This window comes from Lytechinus variegatus, chromosome 2, assembly GCF_018143015.1.
Source record: "Lytechinus variegatus isolate NC3 chromosome 2, Lvar_3.0, whole genome shotgun sequence".
In the NCBI taxonomy this organism is placed as follows: domain Eukaryota; kingdom Metazoa; phylum Echinodermata; class Echinoidea; order Temnopleuroida; family Toxopneustidae; genus Lytechinus; species Lytechinus variegatus.
This window is the reverse complement of record NC_054741.1, coordinates 71,496,073-71,519,288: the sequence shown is the minus strand read 5'-3', so window position 1 is coordinate 71,519,288 and position 23,216 is coordinate 71,496,073. Positions and strand designations below refer to the sequence as shown.

The 23,216-nt window shown below is 35.7% G+C and overlaps 1 protein-coding gene across 1 annotated transcript; it reads left to right on the top strand.

The window, feature by feature from the left end:
- LOC121408899 (neuronal acetylcholine receptor subunit alpha-9-like) lies at positions 1–22,536 on the top strand. The gene is made up of 8 exons (XM_041600604.1): positions 1–260; positions 8,389–8,540; positions 16,716–16,760; positions 17,420–17,529; positions 19,429–19,648; positions 19,893–20,211; positions 20,437–20,609; positions 21,176–22,536. Exons 1-8 carry the CDS (start codon positions 188–190, stop codon positions 21,509–21,511), a joined length of 1,428 nt encoding a protein of 475 aa, XP_041456538.1. The 5' UTR covers positions 1–187; the 3' UTR covers positions 21,512–22,536.
- The last annotated feature ends 680 nt before the right edge of the window (positions 22,537–23,216 follow it).

Sequence of the window (23,216 nt, the reverse complement as noted above, 5' to 3'; positions counted from 1 at the left end):
GGTCGTATATAATAAACTGAACGCATGTATACTGACCATGTCTATACCTCCATATCGCTGATTACAGAATCAATTCGATTGTGTCGATAATTACTACATAAGGCAAATAAAGGTTCAACCACCAACATATTAGTTTGATATATAGCTGATATCTCGATATTGGACATTCTCAATCTGTGGCATAACTATGTGGAATTTTACAAAGGAATACCATCTCTTCATCGTGATATTGGTAATTGCGTTAACAGGGGTCATTCACGGTATGTATTTGTAAACGTAAAATCATATAATATTGGAAGTAAAATTTCTTTGTTGTTAAATTAGAATTGTAATTTGTTGCCTAAACATTGATCAATTCTATTCGAATTGTCCCCTAATGGCGTATGGTGATGCCCTAGTAAATGATTGAAGGGCACATTCAATATTTGTTAATAGACATTATATTTGTTTTTCTTTGAACGCAGAAAGATGCCCACACTTACGAAGATTTGTATCATTGTAGTTGAAGAAGTATAATTCTATTATTCTTAATAGTTACATGCATGGAAGAAGTTGTAGTTCTATGCAATAATTTTTTGCATGAGCAACGGTTACATGATATAGAAGTGACAATTGTGATAGCAGCAGTGGTGGCAATGGCTAGGGTATTTCGATAGGGGAGCTAGGACGGCCGAAATAATTTTCTTCATGTCCACTTACCCCTTCTTTTATTTTTTGTTCACTACATGACATGTCACATGGGGCGGTCACAACCTACTCTTGTAGAGGAAAAAGACGAAGGAAACGAAATCGATAGCAAAATCAATGTTATTGTGTGTATTATAGCAAGGTGCCGTGGCCGAGTGGTCTAAGGGGCCTGGCTATACATGTAAAGTCAGGGGTTCGATCCCGGCCGCGGCACCTTTGCCCGTGAGCTAGGCATTTCGTCTACAGTGCTCTTTTATCCTGCTTTCAAGTAAATGGAAATGCTATATGCATTATTGGTAACTAGGTGTGCACTTGTTTAAAAAAAAGTGTGTGTTAGTGTTGCATGAGTTAATACAGTAAACCAAAACATATCGATCATGTTGATCGGATGACCTTGAAATCAAGACTTGGCCATGCTATAATCGCACCAAAGAAACCGACTTAAAACGGATCGACAATATTAAGGTTGCCTCCATTAAAATCTCATTATGATTTGCATGCACTCATTTCACTTAATTACCGTAGTCAAAATGGTTCAGCAGCCAATGGGAGCAACAGAGGAAGTTAACATTAAGGTATTACCATATATGGAATAAGGGCATAATGTTGTCGATCGGTTTCAAGTTGGTTTCGTTGATTGTAATAGGTCCATGGTGACACAACATTATTTTCAAATCTTAACTTCAAGGTAAACCGTGATCTATGATGGTCAAGATTGATTTTTTTGTACTGTATCAACACACGCAACATTAACACACACTTACACTAACATATTGGTTTTGTTATCGATTTCATTTTCTTCGTCTTTTTCCTAAACTACTAGACCACTACCAATACTACTCATATTCCTGCTGCTACTGCTGCTGCTGCTACTACTACTACTTCTACTACTACTACTACTACTACTACTACTACTACTACTACTACTACTACTACTACTACTACTACTACTACTAATACTAATACTAATACTAATACTAATACTATTTCTACTGCTTCTTCTGACTACTACTACCACTACTACTTCTCCTCACTACTACTACGACGACGACGACTACTACTACTCCTACTACTTCTGCTGCTACTTCTAACTACTACTACCAATACTATTTCTCCTTCTCCTCCACCTACTACTACTACTACTGCTACTACTACTACTACTATATACTACTACTGCTACGACAACAACGACGACGACTACTACTACTTCTACTACTTCTACTACTTCTTCTACTTCTATTACTACTACTACTACTACTACTTTCAGCACTACTGCTACTACTATACTACTAAGAATTCTAATTGGCTGCTACCACTACTACTCCTACCACCACGGCAACAACTACTATTAAACTGCTGTTAGCTGCTGCTGCTGCTGCTGAAAATAATACCAATCAACATTACTCTTAAAGTCAACTTTTCACTGAATGACATAAGTGTCGCTATTTTGAACTCGTCATTAATCCGAAATCTAAGTTAATCCCAAGAAGGTTGGCTAATCATGAAACATAAAGAGAGACACTAATCCTAAAGACAGCTAATCATCATATGGAATAAGGGAGTGTCGCTCGTAGTAATCGGAGGAGAAGGACGACATTCACAATCCGAGAAAAATGGTCACTTGATTTGATTCAAGAATAATGCTATTAATTTCCAATTCCTTTGAAAATGCAAGTCAAATCGCAATGAAGAGTTGAGAGGATTTGGTCGAAAGTTGATGGACCGGACAGCATCGGAATCTCTTGACTCTGGACAACGACATAATTGCAATTGTTCTTCTGGTGCTAATCTTCGGATGATCTGCTGTCCCAGTCCACCAACTTTCGACAAAAGCCTAGCTCTCAGCAGCTCTCCATTGTGATTTTAATCGCATTTTTATAGGAATCGATGCATTGTAGAGAGTTTTCGCAAAGTAAATGCATAGGCTACCTCTCCTCAAGTAATCTCATTCCCTAACCCCTTATGAGTTAGGAAAACCAGTAGGCATGGTATTATTCTGTTTCTATTTTCTATTTGTGGTAACTCTCGTAGGAACTCGGCAGGACAGCATTTTTGCTGGTAAACGTCAAACTGGTATATAACCAATTACCTTGGAAACATTTTACGTCTAGGTTAATCAGTCATAGAGACTGATGTAATAGACGACAGATATCACTCTTGGGCCTTTTTATCAAAGTGGAGACAATGGCATAGGTGGGATTCGAACTCACAACCTTGCGATTATGAGTCCAATGCTCTAACCACTGGACCACACGGGTCGTGTGTCAGAGCAAAGCAATGGTACAGTGTGTTGCTGCATGTTGTTCAAGGGATGGTCCAGGCTGGAGATCTTTATGTCTCAATAAATAGAGTAAAATTCATTTAAAAAATGCTGAAAGTTTGATCAAAATCGGATTACAAATAACGACGTTATTGAATTTTTAAAGATTTGCGCTATTCCAATGAAACAGTTCTGGGCATGTCTTTATGAATATTCATTAGATGGGCTGATGATGTCAAATCGCAACTTGTTCATTTGTATTTTAATATATGAAATTAGGTTATTCAAATTTTGTCTACCAAGAGCTAAAACAACTGGATTGACAAATGATTAAGTGCAATAGTTATTTTTATTGCTGCAACTTATTTCATCGTAATGGAGATACATCATTTACACATGTATGAAAAAATGAAACAATTATGATTTCAATTGTAATAACATAAGAAAAAGGGAAGTGGGGATGTGTCATCATCAGTTCACCTAATGAATATTCATGACGATGTGCATGTAACTGCATGCATTCACAAAATATTGATTAACTTTAAAATTCAATAATATCGTTATTTGTTATCAAAAATTGATGAAATTTTTACCATTTCGCTCTGCGAATATTACTCTATTTATTTAGATATAAATATTTTCAGCCAGGGCCATCCATTTAATGAAAATCAGTGACTCATGCAGGCTTGCAACAATGTTGTTGTATTTTACTTGAGTTGTATAGTGTCTCCGTAGTACATGCTACGAACTGGAATTCTTTATGCATGCTGTAATTCACGATACTTTCAATAGAATGAAATGCGTCGGTGATAATTGTCATTATGATTATAAACCCCTAAAAAAAGTTCTGCAACTCAAGTTTGAGTGCTAATAAATTTCTTAGTGTGCCATCATCATATAGAAAAGTGGTATCATTGGAAAGTATTATTATTCCTCTTTACGATCATGTGTCATTTGTAATGCTAGTATTATCATGAAATGCACAGACATGATCAATATGCAGCAATGTAAAAAATGAAATGTTGCAAAATTCGTTGTCATGTCATGTTTGAGTTCTGCAACTCAAACTGCAAGTTTGAGTGCTAATAAATTTCTTAATGTGCCATCATCATGTGTAAAAGTGATATCTTTAGAAAGCATGATTATCCTTCTTTACAATCATGTGTCATTTGTAATGCTAGTATTATCATGAAATACACAGACATGATAACACGCAGCAATGTTAGAAACGAAATGTTGCAAAATGCGTCGTTTCCAATAGCGAATTTCCAATTGTTTCGAGGATGGACCGAGTGCATTCATTGTCATCTGCATGGTGGAAATTCTATAGAAATGGATACTTTTGCAACATTTTACTTCTGACTTTTCTCAATGTTCAGGGTGACTGCATATTCCATGATTACATAATCACAGCAAATGGCATGTCATTGTAAAGAGGAATAATTCAGCTTTCCAATGATACCAGTTTAATATTTTATACTTCCTTAACCAAAAAGATATCATCCCCAAAAACTGAGTTGCAAAACTTTTTTGAGGGGTTTAGTATAGGTCTACTCTCACTTGTCAATTGAAATAGCGGGGTAATATAAATTAAGCGGGTCCTTCAAACAGAATTACCTTGAAATCATCGTTGACTATCCATATCAGTATCCGTTATAATGGATTATAATATACAAATGATGCATGCACATGAGTTCATTAGGCGGTCTATCCTCACGCGAGTTGAGGCTCTGTCCAATCCATTGCACGAAGCCGTTAGGCTGAGTACAATGGGGTGAACACAGCCTCAACGAGAGTGGATAGGTTGCATAATGGACGAATAAAGGCATGCATCATTTGGTTTATACGACGAATTTTCTAGATTTTGTAATTTGACAATAGATAAGAAAAAAACCAACAAAAGCAGATGGAGTTCAGACAAATATTGCCTTTGTCTGACACTTCCTTTTTTCTGAAAATATTTTCAGTTTTATGAAAGCAGTTAATTGTTTTTATTCTTTTATGACGCCCTTTGATTTATGAATCTCAGTGCGCACAGTTAGCCAGCCTTGTTGATGCGCTTACTTCGATGCGCGAAAACACACACATACAAAATATACGTATACACACATGCTTAGTGGTACACACTCAAGGAGAAAGCTCAACCGTGCCATGGAAAAATAAAAAATGCACGGTCGCCGTGCAATGGAAAATAAAATGTAATATAAAATATAAAATATTGAATGGCTTTCAACCAATCAAATTACAAGAAACTTTGTATGAGTTGTATAATGCATAATCATAAACGCAGGTTGGTCAATACCTTTTCATGAGAAGCTAGCATTTAAAGATTCCCTCAGCTTATTGGGCTAAAACTGTGTTACAATGTTGTAGCTGCCGATAAACATGATGAATGAAATATCTCAATAAAAAGTCGATGGCATGACGTGGGATTTTGCATGGAGTGTCCCCCTCTCCGTTCTCCCAAATTGCTGGTATCCACTTTCTATGGCGTACAAGAGGTAGGTTGAGGTGCTGATGTTCTGCATCTGCAGCGCAGCAAGCATGGTAGTCATAAGTGTATGAAAGTTAAGTGTCTGTAACGGAATAACATAAGCTTACTTACTAGACATTCATGACGTATATCAATAGACGTTCGCTCAGCAGTAACCTATCAAATACCATGCTCTTATATTTCTGACGGAGATTCATTTATAGTCATGTATGGGTAATGTTTAAAAATATATGAAATTGATAAAAATAATTGATGATAATAGTCTATCAATAATTACAATACTACTAGGAATTTGTCTATACATGCAGGCACGCAACCATTTTTGTTGTCATGGTAACGGTAACGGAAAGGGGAAAAGTATTGACTGCTTTAAATGTTGTAGGTGTATACTAATACAAATTTTCGAATATTGAGCGGTGCTGATTGTCCTTAAAATTAATAATGCATGACAATGAATAATTCATTTAATTTCCATGAAGGCTCTGGGGCATTATGAACGAAATGGGGGTGCAAGTGTATATCAAGCTTATTATTTTGCTCAAAGTGGAATTTGAAATTGAAATTTAACCAATTTCGCGTTAGGATTAAAGAGAAATTATTTGAGATCCATTATCTATCCGTCGTGAAATTCTGCAAGCAGTTAAAGAGAATATAATATAATGATGGTTTATTCATTGTATGCATGGGCGGCAATGTTATGAGATTTTTGGTTTCTTGGGGGTACAAGACCCTCTTACATAATCTGCTGTACAAGCTTCGTTATTCTAGGATCTGCATCTTTTTTTTTTACTGATCTTTTTAGAATGAGCACATAATTTTTGGCAGATTTTATTATAGTATTCTTTATTTAAAAATAAAAATAAAAACTATTTCATTTCCTTTCCTTTTCTTAACCCTATACTTCCTTTGGTCGTCGAGCTTTTGATGGGCCCAAATCCACCTATATATACAGTGCGTATCAAAAAAAAAGTTTACACTTAGAAAAAGTCATGTAAAATTATACATTTGTAATATCCTGAAGATTTTTTCTCATTTTCACATTGGTTAAGATCCATTTAAGCAAATGAAGATATTACTGTCGAAAAATATTTCCGCACGACTGAGCACCACTTACTTTTGAAAAGTTAGTGAAAAATTATTTGCGCAAAACTTTGAAATAGTTATGCGAATAAAAGTAGACCTTAATCATGAAGAACACATGGAATTTAGCTAGTAAAATTGATTTGAAGATATCTTTTTAACTTGTTTCCTTGCCCAAAACACTTCGAAGAGTGCATTGCGCCCCACCCCACTCTCCCACACACCGAGGGCCATCGTGACGATATTTGCTTTACACTGAACCGTGATTTACATGAAATAGCTTAGGCTTGATTTTCATTTTGTTAACCATTGTCAAGCTTGGGAAAGGTGTGGAGAAACAAGTATTAAATGAAAAATTAAATGTAAAGCCACTTTAAATGATAGAAACTTAGTGAAAAAATGCTGGAGATGTCTGATATAAACTTTTGTTCAGATTCAGTTATGTCCTCAGATCCAGCTGGCACAAAAAGGGTAAAGGTTGTGCTTACTAAGTGCTGAAATTTCAATTTGGGTAGCAAAATTGTTACAAAATGCTTGAATGTATCCGTTTTATTTCAATTGACTAAGAGTGCAAGGGAAATGTGTGAGAAATGTTTCGCAGGGTAAGTTTGATTTCGCCCTTTCTCCTTGACACAGCGTGAAAACAAGCATTTCTGCCCAAACAGATTTCTGCGAGCGTTACAAAATTGGACAGTGCTCACTCAAGTGTAACATTCTGTCAAAACTTTTACTTTCATTGGATAGATGAGACCCAAACCCAAGATTATATGTGAAAAAATTACCCACATGTTGTATATTTTTTAATTCCCAGGGTTTTTTCAAAGTGTAAACTTTTTTTTATACGCACTGTATAACTCCTGTACAAGTGATTAAACAAACTGTTTAAGAAGACACAAGATAGTCATGATGCAGTCGTTCTTTTAGACGAAGAAAAAATATGCCATTAGCGGCAATTTAAACTTGTTAATATTAAAGGAGAATGAAACCATTGGGACAAGATAGCTTGTGTGAAAACAGAAAAATCAAAGAAACAGATCAACAAAAGTTTGAGAAAAATCGAACAAATAATGAGAAAGTTATGAGCATTTGAATATTGCGATCACTATTGCTATGGAGATAGCAAATTGGCAATGCGACAAAGATGTGTGATGTCACTTGTGAACAACTCTCCCCATTACTTTAGTATATATTTCACTTGAATTGCCTCTTTTATCACATCTAACCATAGATCATGTGTTCTTTCTACATGAGGGCATGTAATACATATTTTTTAAGAATACATCATGGATAAAGAGTTTGTATCATCATAAGAAAAAGCAAAAAGAGACATTTTGAGGGTATTTTATAGTCCACCAAAGGGAAAGTTGTTCATCAGTGACATCACACATCCTTGTCGCATTGCCAATTTGAGGATCTCCATAGCATTAGTGATTGCAATATTCAAATGCTCATAACTTTCTCATTATTTGTCCGATTTTTCTCAAACTTTCTTTATTCTTATTCGTTGATTTTTCTGTTTCTACACAAGCCTATTTGTTCCAAAGGTTTCATTCCCCTTTAACGTTTGACACTTTGTGTGTGTGAGGGTGTGTGTGTGCGTATATATATATATATATATATATATATTTATATATATATATATATATATATATATATTTATATATATATATATATATGGTTATTATTTTTGTATCTTCATCGTCGTCATCATCATACAAAATACAATATGGTTATTCGGTCAGTGTTAGTATAATTCTTGTATAAATGTTATCGATATCATCACCAAGAACGTCGGCGTTTTTCTTGTTTTTATCATCACGATAATCTCTTTTTTCTAAATTAATTTCCATCGGTCCATTCATTTTAGTGAACTGCGTGAGCAAAAACGAAAGTGCAGCCAAGATGCTTTCTGATCAGCTCATGAGGAATTACGGGTCACCTTCCATCAGGCCAGTCAAGAATAACGCAGATACTGTGGCTGTTTCATTCCGAGTTCTAATCTCTCAGGTTATTGCATTCGTAAGTATTCTCGTTTTTTTATTAAATAGAATATGACAAAGATAACTTCACTTTAACAGATATAGGAAGAGATGTAGATAATTGAGATGGATATGAGAAAGATAGAATGACAAAAATGGGAGAGTGGAGATTTGTGGAAAGGACGAGGGTAAAGTGAGGATCAAGACGCAGAAGATAAGGAGTGTAAGAGAGATAAAGGAATTGCTTGGGAGAAATGACGAAAGGAGGGTTGTTTGTAAAGGAAGAGGGGGCTATAGAGGAGAGAGAGAAAAACAAAAAAGGGGAGGGAGAGAGAGAGAAGGTCGAGGAAACGGGGAAGAGTATGAATACCAGACAGTGAGATGGGGAGAGGCAGAGAGAAATGTTGAATGTTTGAGGGGTAGAAAGAGACTGAAAGAACAATTGAAAGAGATGAACACAACCCCACACACAAAAGGATTTCCAGAACAGATATATACTAAGATTTCTTTAAAGTGCATTTCGCATGCATTGTACACGAAACAGCTACTACACGTATAATCCATATATAATAATTTTCAACCATTTCATTATACTCGTCATCAATCATCAACTTTCAAGATTAAATTATCTAAGATTTACTTGTTTCCATGTATTTTAAAGATTTTGGAGCATCTCTCAGAGGCAAACATAGACTTGTGTGTAGGGACCAACGTTTTCCCCGTCCTTAAATTTGACATTGATTGCCAATCAGAAAATATGATGAATTTATCAAATTAAAGATTGAAGTATGAACAGGGCAATGCTATATTTTAGTGATCAAAAAGATATATGACAATCAATTTAAAAATGGTTTTATAAACGCCTCTCAGATTGAAAAGAAGCCGAAATCTACGGGTCGTTCTCGAGGGTTTGAGGATGACGTCATTAAGTGTCTAACCTAGGAGAGCAGAGATCCCATGTCATACAAATGCTACGTGCTGGCTACTCATCCAGGCCAAGACATTCAACACATCCCACAAAGCCTCACAATGATAAACACAGAAAATTGCTGAACAAGAGCATGCATGATGAAATATTATTAAGATAAAACTACGTGTTAACACAATTTGTTGAATATGATGTATTTAAAATGAGTTTCAAAGAGGCCTACCAACTCCGTAAGAACACGGACCGTGACCATGTTATCTATCAAATTCTATCCAAAACTGACTTTATTTTTGTTTAAAAAAAGCAAAATATCTCATCATCAGTCCGGCCAAACTAAAGAAAGAAGAATCACAATTACATTAACTATACAACGTTAAATTTTTTGTTTTCAACCAACAAAATATGACGTTAGCTGGGATTTTTCTGGTCAGCCGGTGGTCAGCTCGCTGCGAAGCTTTCATGCACCTGCATGCACGTATCCCAGCTGGGCAGCCGGTAGCCCCGGACCATAACGCTGTTCGTATAAGAGCCACAAGAATGACTGGTCCTGAAGTGATACACACCAGATTTCCATTGGCATGGATTCGGTTCCTAAGAAAGGATAGCCATTGTTCTTAAAGCTGATCATAAATGAAACAACCACCCGGAATCGTCGTCACTTTCTAGATCGAGCCATTGAATGTGCATGCCAGCAGCTAGGAGCACTTTTTTTCTCACAAAAAAGAATCAATTTTAATATTGTATCAAAATATTTATGATAATTATGATTATTTCAATAATTGTATTCATAGTTTCACTTTTTTGATACGATACATATAAATTTTCAATTCATTTAATATATTTATCTACCGTACGTTTCCGCTGAAATTAGCCTTTCAAGTGCCCATTTGGTAGGCACTTAAGAGGCTAATTCCTGCGGAGGAGTACGGTAGATATGACTATTCATATCCATTTCATTTATTTGTTTTTAGTCTTCAGTCATTTTGAAATCTCAGGTAGATTACCCGATTATTTATCTTTCACTTCGTTTGAATGAACTAGTAAAGACATTGTCAATCATCAGAGGCCCAGACGAAAAGGCAGATCGAACTCACTCGTCGGCAGGAATGAGACAGAAAGTAAGAGTGAGAGCTGGACTACGTCTGACCGTCTGGGAAAGCCCACTATTATTATCATAAATTCCTAAAGCTCTCATAAAAAACAAGCATTATCAACAAGTTTTTAACAAAAAGTTCCACTTGTAAACAAAATTTGTTAATCTAAGTCGAGAAAAATATATTGGTTTTCTTTTGTTGTCATGAATATCAGTCTTGTTAATGTCCAGAATACACACGAGTGAATAGCAACTCTAACTCTAGCCGTGCCCTATCCCACCTCATGACGCCACGAAAATACGCACGTTTAAAGCGACCTGTTCAAAGCCGATTCTTCGAAGAGCATTATAGCTCTTTTAAGGACGTTCCACAGTTAAAATGAAGTCCATATAATTTTCACCAAATTTTGCAGAGTTATCTATGCATTATGAAAATGCAAAAAATAATGTAGGTGCTTATTTTTTTTCTACGGGTCTTCAAAGTCGCCGTATTTGATTGATATGTAATCTTGCGCAATCAAGAGAATTATGCCTCTCTTAGACCACACGAATTCACCAAATGAGTTTAAATCATATTTACTCAGTGGATACCGCATCAAACTTCATCAAATTTTGAAGATATAGAAAAGTGTATACCAAAGTAAGAGAAAGTCTTTTAATTACATGTAGTAAAACTATATCTATTTGGAGTCAGCAGCGCCCTCATTTGGCAAGAATGGTGCAAAAACTCGGAAAAAACAAATCTTCAAAGACGTGAATCTACTCAAGAATTAAAAAAGTATTTTGTAAGCTGCACTTTTTTCAAAATCCATGTCATTTTCATCAAATTCGGCTAAATTGTAGAGGAATGCATATCGAAGGTGTAGGGAAGTTAAAAATATGGGGTCCATGTGCTCGTTTTTTAACTATGAGTGTCCAAAGTGATGCGAGTTGGCATGAAAATCGCCCAAAATGCGACCAGATCGTGCAAAAGTCTAATAATACCGTCTAAAATGCGAATGGTTCCGTAGGTTTTGCCCCCAAACATTAAAAAAAGTCATTTTCATCATACTCTCCAGATTTGTAGAAGAATATATTCTGAAGACATTAAAATACTAAAATTATGGGGTCCATGTGCTCGTTTTTAAACTATTGGTGTCCCAAGTGTAGCAAGTTGGCTTGAAAATCGTCCAAAAATGCGCCGAAAACATGCAAAAGTCTCTTAATACCCTCTAAAATGCAAATAGCTCTGAAAATCCATGCCATTTTCATCACACTTCGCACATAGATACTTAAGCACCTGAATATTCCAAATATGCAAATATTAGTATGGGTCCATGTGCTTGATTTTTTTTATAGAGCTTCAAAGTTAACCCAAAATAGATGATGTTCTTAAGAATTGCGCATCCAAAAGAATTTGGCATTTTTAGACCTCACGAGATCACAACAAGTTTAAATTCTTGTTACTCAGTCAAAGTCCATGAAAATTTCATCAAATTTTGCAATATGATTAATAATTGTATCCGTAAGATGGATAATCTATCTATATTGCTGTCAATTTTTTGCTCATTTAAGTCTAACAACACTCTCAGTTTTTAGAAATTGCAGGAAAGATACTCAACCTCAAAAATGTCAAATTTCAATAACAAACCTGAGAAGTAAAAGAAATGCTGCACTTTATTCAAAACCCATGTCATTTCACCAAACTTTGCAAAGTTGTAGAGGAAGGTATACCTAAGCGGAGCAAACATTAAAAAAATATGGGTTCATGTGCTTGTTTTCAAACTATCAGCACTCTCATTAGAGAAAATTTGCTTCTTAAAACACCCGAAAACGCGCCCAAAGCAGTATCTATGTGAAAAAAATTCCGAACCACTTTTCCATTTATTCAAAACTCGGGGTCATATTCATCATACTTTGCAGCACTACAGAGAAACTACTTTGAAATTGTAGAGGATTTTAAAAAATGGTCAATGGAATAATTCCATTTTATTGGCTTCATAAAATAACACATCGGATCTGCAGTTAGTGCAGATTAGAAGAAAAATCAGCTCACATCACCTCCAGCTGATTAAATCACCAGTTCATCCATTGTGACGTCAGCGCGCAGAGTGTAAAATATGCGCAGATCATGATGCGCACAAACATAAGTGTGGAACGTCCTTAAAGGTGGAGTGAACTGTGTGTGATCTCTCATAATCAATGAATGTGTGTTATAAATAAATAGTCTCAATATATACGTTTTCAGATATCAACTAATAATACAGATAATTAATTGACCTATAATTATATTTGTAAACAGAAACTAAAATGCTTTGCTACTTGGTAACATAATTATTGCGGTATAGATGTATTGAGTATTTAATTAACATGTTACTATTCAAGTGGGTCTATATTGCTAGACTACATTAGCATTACGGGTCATGACACTGGCCAGGTATTAGTAGTTGAGGACTCGAGATGGCGCTATTGGTTCGTATCTGCTTTAAACTTAGGATATCTACTCTCCATATATTTTTTTTAAATAGTGGAATAGCGTGAATATGATCTGCATGCAATTATCTTTAAATTGTAATGCGTGAAGACCATTATTTAAAGGTCAAGTCCACCTCAGAAAAATGTTGATTTGAATCAATAGAGAAAAATCAGACAAGCACAATGCTGAAAATTTCATCAAAATCGGATGTAAAATAAGAGAAGTTATGACATTTCAAAGTTTCGCTTATTTTTAACAAAATAGTTATATCAACGAGCCAGTTACATCCAAATGAGAGAGTCGATGATGTCACTCACTCACTATTTCTTTTGTTTTTTATTGTTTGTATACAATATTTCAATTTTTACGAATTTGACGATTAGGACCTCCTTGCCTGAAGCACAACATGTTAAAATAATGGAATTTCACGTTTTCAGGGAGGAATGAAACTTCATTTCACATGACAATGACGAGAAAATGAAAATATTTCATATTTCATATAATAAGATACAAAAGAAATAATGAGTGAGTGATGAAATCATTTCCTCATTTGCATACCGACCAGAATGTACATATAACTGTTTTGTGAAATTTAGCGAAACTTTAAAATGCCATAACTTTCTTATTTTACATCCGATTTTGATGACATTTTCAGTGTTATGCTTGTTGTATTTTTCTCTTTTTATTCAAATCAAGTTTTTGTTGGGGTGGACTTGTCCCTTAATGAATTTCAATGAATTTCTCATTTAATGTATTACGAGATGTCCTCTTTGAATTACCTCCCCTCGAAGAAGCATACTAATTTGTTAGCACCAATCCCTTCCTTTTTTAACTCATACCGAATTTTCCGCCTTGAATAACCCATACCCTAATTGCGCTTGTACCATTTTTAATAATTGTGTGCTTTCATTTATAGTATCTGAATTGTCTCTCCTTGCATAGGCTTCCAATAATGTCTTAGATTTTTTTTATTCTTTTTGTTATTACATTTAATATCTCACATTTGGTGGTATGTATCTTGATTAATTGATTATCTGGTTTTCTTGGCATACGTATTCCAATCTACTGAATTTATCTCTTACACCTTCATAGAGTTAATTGCCATTCCCCATTCCGTGTATAGCTATTAACACAGTTCATGTCATAGACCTTTTCTCTGAATGTGTGTTTGATTCTTGATTGATTATTTGATTTCTAATGTTTTGCCATACGTTCCCATTCTTTATATTTACTGTATATTTATGTTATATTTAAATTAAATGATTTAATTACCCTTCTCAATTCCTTGTACGGTAGCCTAAATTCAGTTGATGTATAAGAAGTCTTTTCCTTGAATATACATGTACTTTGGGTATGAATCCTGATTGATTGATTTTCTGATTAGTTGTTCTACTTTTCAGTTTTTGTTTTTGTTAAACCCACACACAAACATTAGAAATGTCATATACAAAAATTCTTTTCAACTCTCAAAATTCAACCAATAGACCAACCATTTTTGTTTTGATTAATTGCTGATTTGACCCATTCCGTAGTCTTTCTTGTTTATTATCTTACCTGGAAATGAATACATAAATAAATAAGTCAAAATACTTGCAAGAACATTACATAAGAGCGGTAATAATAATTATCATTAAAAAATTGATTTAAATTTAAATTATCTAAAAATTATAGTTATATCTAGAAGTATTCTATTCCGAGGCGCACAAGAAAAGAAAAAATGAGAGGGTTTGGATGAGTGTCAAAGTGTTTAAAAAGATAAGACTTCAGTTTAGATTTGAAGGTCTAGATGATATAATTCTTAAATTCAACGGCAAATTACTCCAGAGAGAAGTTAAAACCCTGGCAGCTGTATTCTGAGCATACTGAAGTTTATTGACATTACGTGAGGTTACATTCAAAAGTAGAGCGTTTCCAACATATAATCGATATGGTACAGATAAGTGTATAGGCATAGCAACACATTTATGGTCAAGGACTTTCCTAATGCTGTTAACATTATGAATATTATAGTATACTGATTGACATATTTTCTTTACATGTGCATCCATGGACGTATTTTCATCAAATACAACACCGAGATTTAGAACCGATGACAAAGCTTTAATTAAGGAGTCCCCATATGTATAGTGCGGTCCTAAATGAAATGACTTTGTGATTTAGAACTAATAATCAATAACCCTGTTTTATTTTCATTTAATTTCAACTTAATATTTAACATCCATGACCGCATATCATCTATCGACAGACAACTTACTAGACCTTTTTTCGTAATATTTATACAAGCTAGGCTCAAGTCACAATTCAGAGCGGCGACCGACCGATTAGTAGCCTGCTCAGGCATGACCGGCGCCGCTTGAATTTAGGAATCGCCGAACGATTTTTTTTAGAAGTGCAGCGGGCTGTAAAAATACTTCGCGGAGGCCGAACAGTGTCCGGTCGATTACCCATTACTCAAGGCCAAATCTGGGTCAAATCGGGGAACATTATCTGTTTGGCGTCCGAGCAGTGATCGGCTGACGACCCACGTTTCCCGGGCGGCCCACCACCGGTCACCGGTCTATTTTTAGGTGATCGTCCGTCTGATCTTGAATTCGCTGCGAGATCATCGACCGATCTCTGACGGGCCAGCTGCCGGTGACCGGCCGAAGACCGCTCGACAGTTGTTGATCCAAGGAGTTAAATTTTCGACCTAAATCGGTCGACGTCGACCGCTCAATTGCGTCGGCGCCCAGACGGCGACCAACCGGGCGCCGTGCGTATTTCGGGCGGCGTGTGAAAAGTGAGCAGGCGCCGCCAGAATTTTAACTCCGCGCTAGATCTTGAGCGGCGACCAAGCGATCCCCCCAACTCCGGTCTGTGCCCGGGCGAAATTGGCTGAAAACTCGCCGCCCGGTCATCAGCGCATCTTCTTGTATATTAGATTTAAAAGGGTACCCAATATGCCCTTTTTTGTTTGATTTGAGATTTTTAACCGATTACAAGTCTGTTGGTGTGATCTTACTTTGGGGGAAACTTTGCTCTTATCTACTATCCAGAACATGTTTAAAGGTGAAGTCCACCTCAGAAAAATGTTAATTTGAATCAATATAGAAAAATCACACAAGCACAATGCTGAAAATTTCATCAAAATCAGATGTAAAATAAGAAAGTTATGACATTTCAAAGTTTCACTTATTTTCAACAAAATATTTATATGAACGAGCCAGTTACATCCAAATGAGAGAGTCGGTGATGTCACTCACTCACTATTTCTTTTGTTTTTTATTGTTTGAATTATATAATATTTCAATTTTTAAGAATTTGACGATTAGTACCTCCTTGCGTGAAGCACCAAATGTTAAAATAATGGAATTCCACATGTTCAGGGAGGAATGAAACTTCATTTCACATGTCAATGACGAGAAAATAACAATATTTCATATTTCATATAATAAAATACAAAAGAAATAGTGAGTGAGTGATGTCATCAACTCTCTCATTTGGATGTAACTGGCTCGTTCATATAACTATTTTGTTGAAAATAAGCGAAACTTTGGAATGCCATAACTTTCTTATTTTACATGTACATCCGATTTTGATGAAATTTTCAATGTTATGCTTGTTGAATTTTTCTCTTTTTATTCAAATCAAGTTGTTGTTGGGGTGGACTTTTCCTTTAAGAAGACATACTGTATTTCCTTTCAGAAACTCGCATTAGACTTAGAAGTATTTTTTTCTATTTTTTTTTTTGTTCTTTAAGGATGAAAGAAAACAGCATGTTCAGATTAACGGATGGAGAAGAGAGGTGAGTATATCTTGAGAGAAAAAAAATAAAGCCAAAAAATTGGCAATACATCAGCATGGATAGATACATACTGGGTAAAATTTAGAGTGCTAAATCCTTCGGAGCGATATATCCAACATGTCTAACTCTAAGCGATTTTTAGATACACTATTACCTCGCAAAAAACAAATTCCTAATAATTTAGTACACACCCACTATGTCAAATGGCAGAGTAGTCCTTACCATTTTTTACCTTCACTTTGTATTGCTTGTCTATATTTCTAATTCACCTTTGTATTTTCCCCCTTTTATTTTTCACTAACAGTTGACACACAAATTTCGATTTTACTTTGAAAAAGGGTGGCCAATAAAGAAAATGATTTTAGTATAAGCTATACTTCAGTGCTAATAGTTCCATTTCTCAAATGAAATCAAAGGAAATACCGTAATGCATTAAATAATAAACAAAAAAATAATATTTTATCTGGTGCCCGTTTCAACTTTAAAAGGTTTAAAGAACATACGATTTTGGTTCATTAACACTGTCATAGTAACCGGATGTCAAACCAAGGCTGAGCAGCCAGTCAATCCCTGGCTTGCTTATAGCATAGATTTAATTTCAATTTTTCATAATTTTAGCGTACTTTTACTTTCATTCAATTTTTAATTTATGACTGGAGGATTGGCGTGATGAGTTTTTACAATGGGACCCTGATGATTATGATGGACTGGAAACGATCACGTACAATAAAGATGCAATCTGGAAACCTGATATCGCCCTCATAGAAAAGTAAGAATTTAGAATGTTTGATATTAATTATGCATTGAATAATTACATCCTGTGAGCCCCATAAAAAGAAGGCCTACTTGTTGGTAATTTTTCAGAGAAAATCACAGCATGATTTGCTGGGTTTTTTTAATCCCTCCATCGTCCCTAACCAAGAACCTTGATTGGTTCACCGATTCCATTGCTCTGGTTGTTCTCGTCTCGTCCCTGTTGGAGCAGGACATTGAATACTGACGCTCACCCTTGCACATCCCCCCCCCCTTATACCGGAAGAAGTTCCCGCCATGTCGTTGAAATTTCAGGGGGGGGGAATGCCTACAGGACGTACAGTCAGTCGGCAAGCACCTGTGTTAATGAGCAAATGGGAAAGCTTTATCCAAGTCATGGGGAAGAGTAAATGTTACTCTTTTATTTTGGTCATTTCTTTTGAATAAGATATTTTGATAAATAAGTAAAACAAAAATTACCCGAAAAGATGCATCAAACAGAATTTTCTTTTTCGGTATTCACTTGCAAATTGTGCAACATTTTGTGTTGTAGGCACAGACATTATTTATATCATCAGAAAGCTCAAACTCTATACTTTCTTACAATGTCACTCTTGATATGTGGCATCTTTTAGATGGGTCAGCAGCCAGACTTTTCCATTAAGATGCAAGACGAGATTTCTAAAATTTCTGAGTAACATAAAGTCCAGAGTTCTGATTGGCTGAATGATGTTTTCACAACAACAGGCGCGGGTAATTTGAAGAGATTACCACATGCACTGTTAAAAAAAACCCTGATTTTACAGAAAAATAAAAGAAGATTTTGCAGAAAGTAATACCAGAATCATTCTTTAAATTCATGAAACAGGAATTTTTCTGCAATTTAACAGAACAGGTCTGTTAGAAAAAGGGGAAAAGAGTGTTTTATTTAAGGAAATTTGTAAGATTACACACACCAAATACCAATTTCCTGTAAGATTACGCAATCTGGTAAGATTACAGGTGTTCTCGAGACTTTGCTGCAGGAACTTCTTTTAGTTTAAGGATAAATTTTCTAACAGTGTGGTGAGTGTGACCTTGCAGAGGCCCAGTGTGCATTGTGTGGGGAATATTGAAATTTGCGTGGGTTTGTGGTCTCTATGACCAATCAGAGCGCAGTTTTCTTGTTTTTGAGCTGCTGAATGTACTTGGCCTATGAAAAGCTGGCTGCAGACCCAGCTAAAATACATCCTCTTATAAAAATTATATCATAGATATTAAAGCTTAGATCTTCAGCTTTATCATTATTTGAAAATCGTTTGTGCTCAAACATAAATTAAGTGTGAAAACAACAACTTTTGTTGCATGAAAAAAATATTTTGTTTCATGTTTTATATCAAATTCGTATCAAAAGTTTTCCTTATATTACAACATTCTTTTAAAAATCCAAATACATGACCTGAAAGAATGACTCTTCTTCTTCTTTACAAAGATACCAAAACATGAAATTTGGTCAATATGTAGAGCATAAATAGAGCATAAATGGCCGAATAAAAAGAGGTTTTTTGGTTTGCACCAAGCTCATTAACAATTCAAAAACCCTCTAGTCATGAATATCACTTGGATAAACATGATAAAAGAAGCTACTTTTTCAGGGCTTGCCGACTGACTGCGTAGCGCCAACTTTATTGTTATCAAAAATGTTAAATAGTCCCGTGTAGACCTTTGAGTAGTTTTCATGGTATTGGCTGTGATGTGCAATATTGGTAAAACCTCGACAGTTTCAATTTCAAGAAGAGAATGGTTAAAGGGATAGCAGATCGACTGAAAGCCACGGCGTAGCTGATTACATTTATTTAGAACTTATGATCCATAGATACCCTATCCTAATGTATTACATTTCCCTTTTAAATTACACTTCTCTCTATGATTGCAGTGTTAACACGGACTACATCAGCGAATTCGACGCTGACGTCATCCTGAGTTATGACGGCAATATCACGTGGTTCACTCCCATCATCACCACCAGTGCTTGCATGGTTGGGGTTCGATACTTTCCTTTCGATTTCCAGAATTGCCAGATGACCTACATGTCATGGGCTTATGATTCGAGTGGCATTGAGCTTACACTTCCAACCAACGAAGATGCTAATCAGGTATTGAAATTGATAATAGTTGTGGTATTAATCACACTGTAAAAAATGAAGTGCTATAGATAGTGACTGCACTATGAGACGTCCACGTACAATGCTAGTTATGATGAAATGACTTTATAATTAATAACAAAAGTGATTACAAACAACATAATATTTTAATTAACCACAACATTCCAATATTAACCAGCATTTGAGAACAGAGAAATCGAACCCTTTTAAAATTTGTCCATTCCCTTCATCACAGGACATATTCCTTCAAAATGGCGTCTGGTCGCTGCGTGGCGTGAGTGGCGAGGAAAGAAATGTAACATTCGCTTGCTGCAAGATTCCTTATTCTCAAATCATCTACAGTCTAACTCTTGAGAGAGCTTATGGATTCTATGTCCTTAACATCGTCCTCCCCAGTGGCTTGCTCGCCTTCGTTAACTGCCTTGTTTTTCTACTGCCCCCGGAATCAGGAGAACGTCTCCAGTTTGCCGTTTCCAACCTTCTGGCCGCCATTTTGTTTCAGCAACTCATTGGTGGTATCATGCCGCCTCTTGGCGATGAACTGCCTCTTCTAGGTATGATATCTCAATACATTAGAGGCCCTAAAATGCTATCTTCTTGCTTTTCATTGCTATTTCATTGTATCAAAATACGCGAACACGTTTTGGATGATTAAATTTATTAAAACTGTTTTTTCTTCATATTGATAATTATTTCTTTCATCAACTTTTTATCACATGACAATCTCATAAAATAAATATTAACTCTTGTTATTTCAATTTTTTCAATCTTTGACCCAGGAATGTTCTTTGTTTACATGATCCTGACGAACTGCTTCGTTCTTGCCACGAGCATTGTAATTCTTCGTTTCTACCATCAGAAGGGGGATAAGGTCGTCCCCGGGTTTCTGCGCAAAATTTGCTTCCTGAAGAGGGCAAAAGAGAAGTTATTGAAACGCCATTCTAATCTGAAGGTATTCATAAATACGGGAACAAAGGTTTTATATACCAGGTTATCATGCAACTTTGGCCGGGAGGGGGGGGGGGCTGCGTTGTTATCAATATGCAAAGGGTTGACTACCATAACTACAAGAACAAGGATGGTAAACAGGAAAAGTTTTTTTTTTATCCCTAGCACTGTTAGCACCATAAGAAAGGCCAAAGCCAAATATGAAACACCGATTTATCTAGATCATTGTGGAAGAGGGGGAAGAGGTTATCCTAATGATGACAAATATTATGAGTGAATAGTACATGCAGGCTTATATCAAGAAGATGTGTAAATCACCCGATCATCCGAAGTATGAGTGTAAGACCTCAGTGTCATTTAGGCATGTTTAAGTGAGTCTGATAACCTTTACATGTAGCACATTGATGGTTTCATTATAAATGATATTGGTGAAAATAGCCAAGAATTCCATTTTAGTGTAAAATAACGTACTCTTTGGCTGCCTTGAATACAAATGAACGTCGGATAGCGTCGGCTTTTGAATACATTGCAACGGTTAATAAATCTCATGACTTTGCTTTACCCATCCAGAATAGTGTCTTTTCCGTTCAGGAGCCACACCCTGACTTCTTGGGCGAGATCAAGATGGACTCTCAACAAACCTCGTCGTCATCGAAGAACGGCGAGTCGCTTCGGCTGCATTCCGATTCCCGCGTTGCCGACGTCAACGACGAGCACTGTGAGCCAACTACCCAGGCATCTGCTTGGCAGAGGAGAACCTCAATCAGCACGCGTTCGATGTTGGAACGGAACAAAAACGATTGGCAGCATGTTGCTCGTATCTTAGACTATTATTTATTTCTGTTCATCGTCTTTGTCACAACTACTGTTGTCGTCGTCATCGTCATATTGTTTTGTATCCGATAATGAAACACAAATTTGTTTATTTAATGTGGTTGTCCAGCCTACATGCCTATTATGATGTCATTTACATACGAGGGTTGTTATTTTGTAAAATAATCATCATGATTATGAATAGTTTCAAGGCTGTCTGCAAGGGGAAAATGGCCGTTGTAGCAGGATACTTCTGTCAACACATATCTTACTTTATAGAAAAAAATTACCACCGTAGAAAGTCTGAACTTAATCTGGCTAAATTTGATTATGTTTCATCAAGAAGTACATTTTGGAAGTTGTGCATGATTTTCAAAATCTTTAGATTTGACATTCGACTTGGAATCTTAAAAGCATCTTAGTATGGCAGTTCTGACTCTGGATCAGTGATCAATGGGTCGCGCGATGGTCGTATCCCACCGCAGAGTCCTTTGGCAAGGCGTTCATCCACATATTGCCATTCTCCACCCAGGTGTTAAATGATTAGCTAGTAGGATGCAAAAGCTTATGCAATGCGCCTAGCAACTGAGTCTTGGACCTCTTGTTGAATTTTCCCCAAGAGTGGACAGAGTGCATAATTCCGTGTGCGGTCATGCCAGGATCCGAGCTGAATATATTTATCCTGCTAAAAGTACTTTATAGGCGTGTTACATTCAATGTTGTGTTATTTATGTCATCACAGTGAGTTTTTTTTTAAATCGATGAAATTGCTGCAGAGGATAAGTATATCTATAATAATATGTGTAATATGTATTTATATACATACATACTGTTTCCGAGATCGTGACGTTAGTCTCTGATACTGAACTGATGTTATCTTTAATGTCCATGTTTCATAAGTTTTCCACCAGCGATGGAACGAATTGTTCATCAAACAATGTGTACATGATTCTTTTTTTTTCTAAATCGATGTACAGTATAACGGTATTTATCTAATTGTCGGGACATTATACTAGGCATGCTGAGTAAAGAGTGTGACAGAAACGCACGTAAAATGCTTTGGCTTCACTTCCTACAATGCTGTCGCCAAGCATGATGCACCTCACTCATGTTATATAAATATATATATATATATATAGTAACAAAATATGCTGAAGATAAATGGTGATGCTTTCAATGTCAATATACATGATATAGCTTTTATTTACTCGAATTTTCGACGGACCTCCGTCTTCTTCAGGAGTATATATCATTTTATATATATATATATATATATAATGAGAGATGTGGATTGATTCATCATTTTTGCGATGAGTAAAGACGATATGACCACAGTATAAAACGCTATTAATTGGTATTACAATCAGAGGTAGTGCTACAGGGGGCAGGAGGCGACCACCCATATTAACAATATAAAGGCGATGATAAAAAAGAGGTAGAAAGGCCATGCTAAGGCCATTTACATAATAATCAAAATTGCCTGTCACTGAAAGGGTGAAAGTGTATTCCTACGATGTAAAGAGCAGTTTGTCCATACGGAAGAAGAATAATCAAAAGTTAGTTTTATAGTATATTTATATATTTCATTCAAAACAATTTTTAATAGTGTAAATATCTTATTACTTGAATATTTAATTAAATATTTGATATGAGCATCCCAGCATAGTTTGTAATCTTGATGCTTAGGTATCTTATACTTTGTACGTTAATTATTTCATTATTAATATACACCTTCAATATAAAACCAATATTATTTCTAATATTATCGGTCAACATTATAACATTACCTTTTTTGCAT

What these genes read in the sequence shown, in the direction of transcription:
- LOC121408899 (XM_041600604.1), top strand. Translation starts at nt 188, where the DNA reads ATGTGGAATTTTACAAAGGAATACCATCTCTTCATCGTGATATTGGTA. An exon ending in GTTAACAGGGGTCATTCACG is followed by an intron (nt 261 to 8,388) that starts GTATGTATTTGT and finishes CATTCATTTTAG; the next exon opens with TGAACTGCGTGAGCAAAAAC. An exon ending in GATATCGCCCTCATAGAAAA is followed by an intron (nt 17,530 to 19,428) that starts GTAAGAATTTAG and finishes CTATGATTGCAG; the next exon opens with TGTTAACACGGACTACATCA.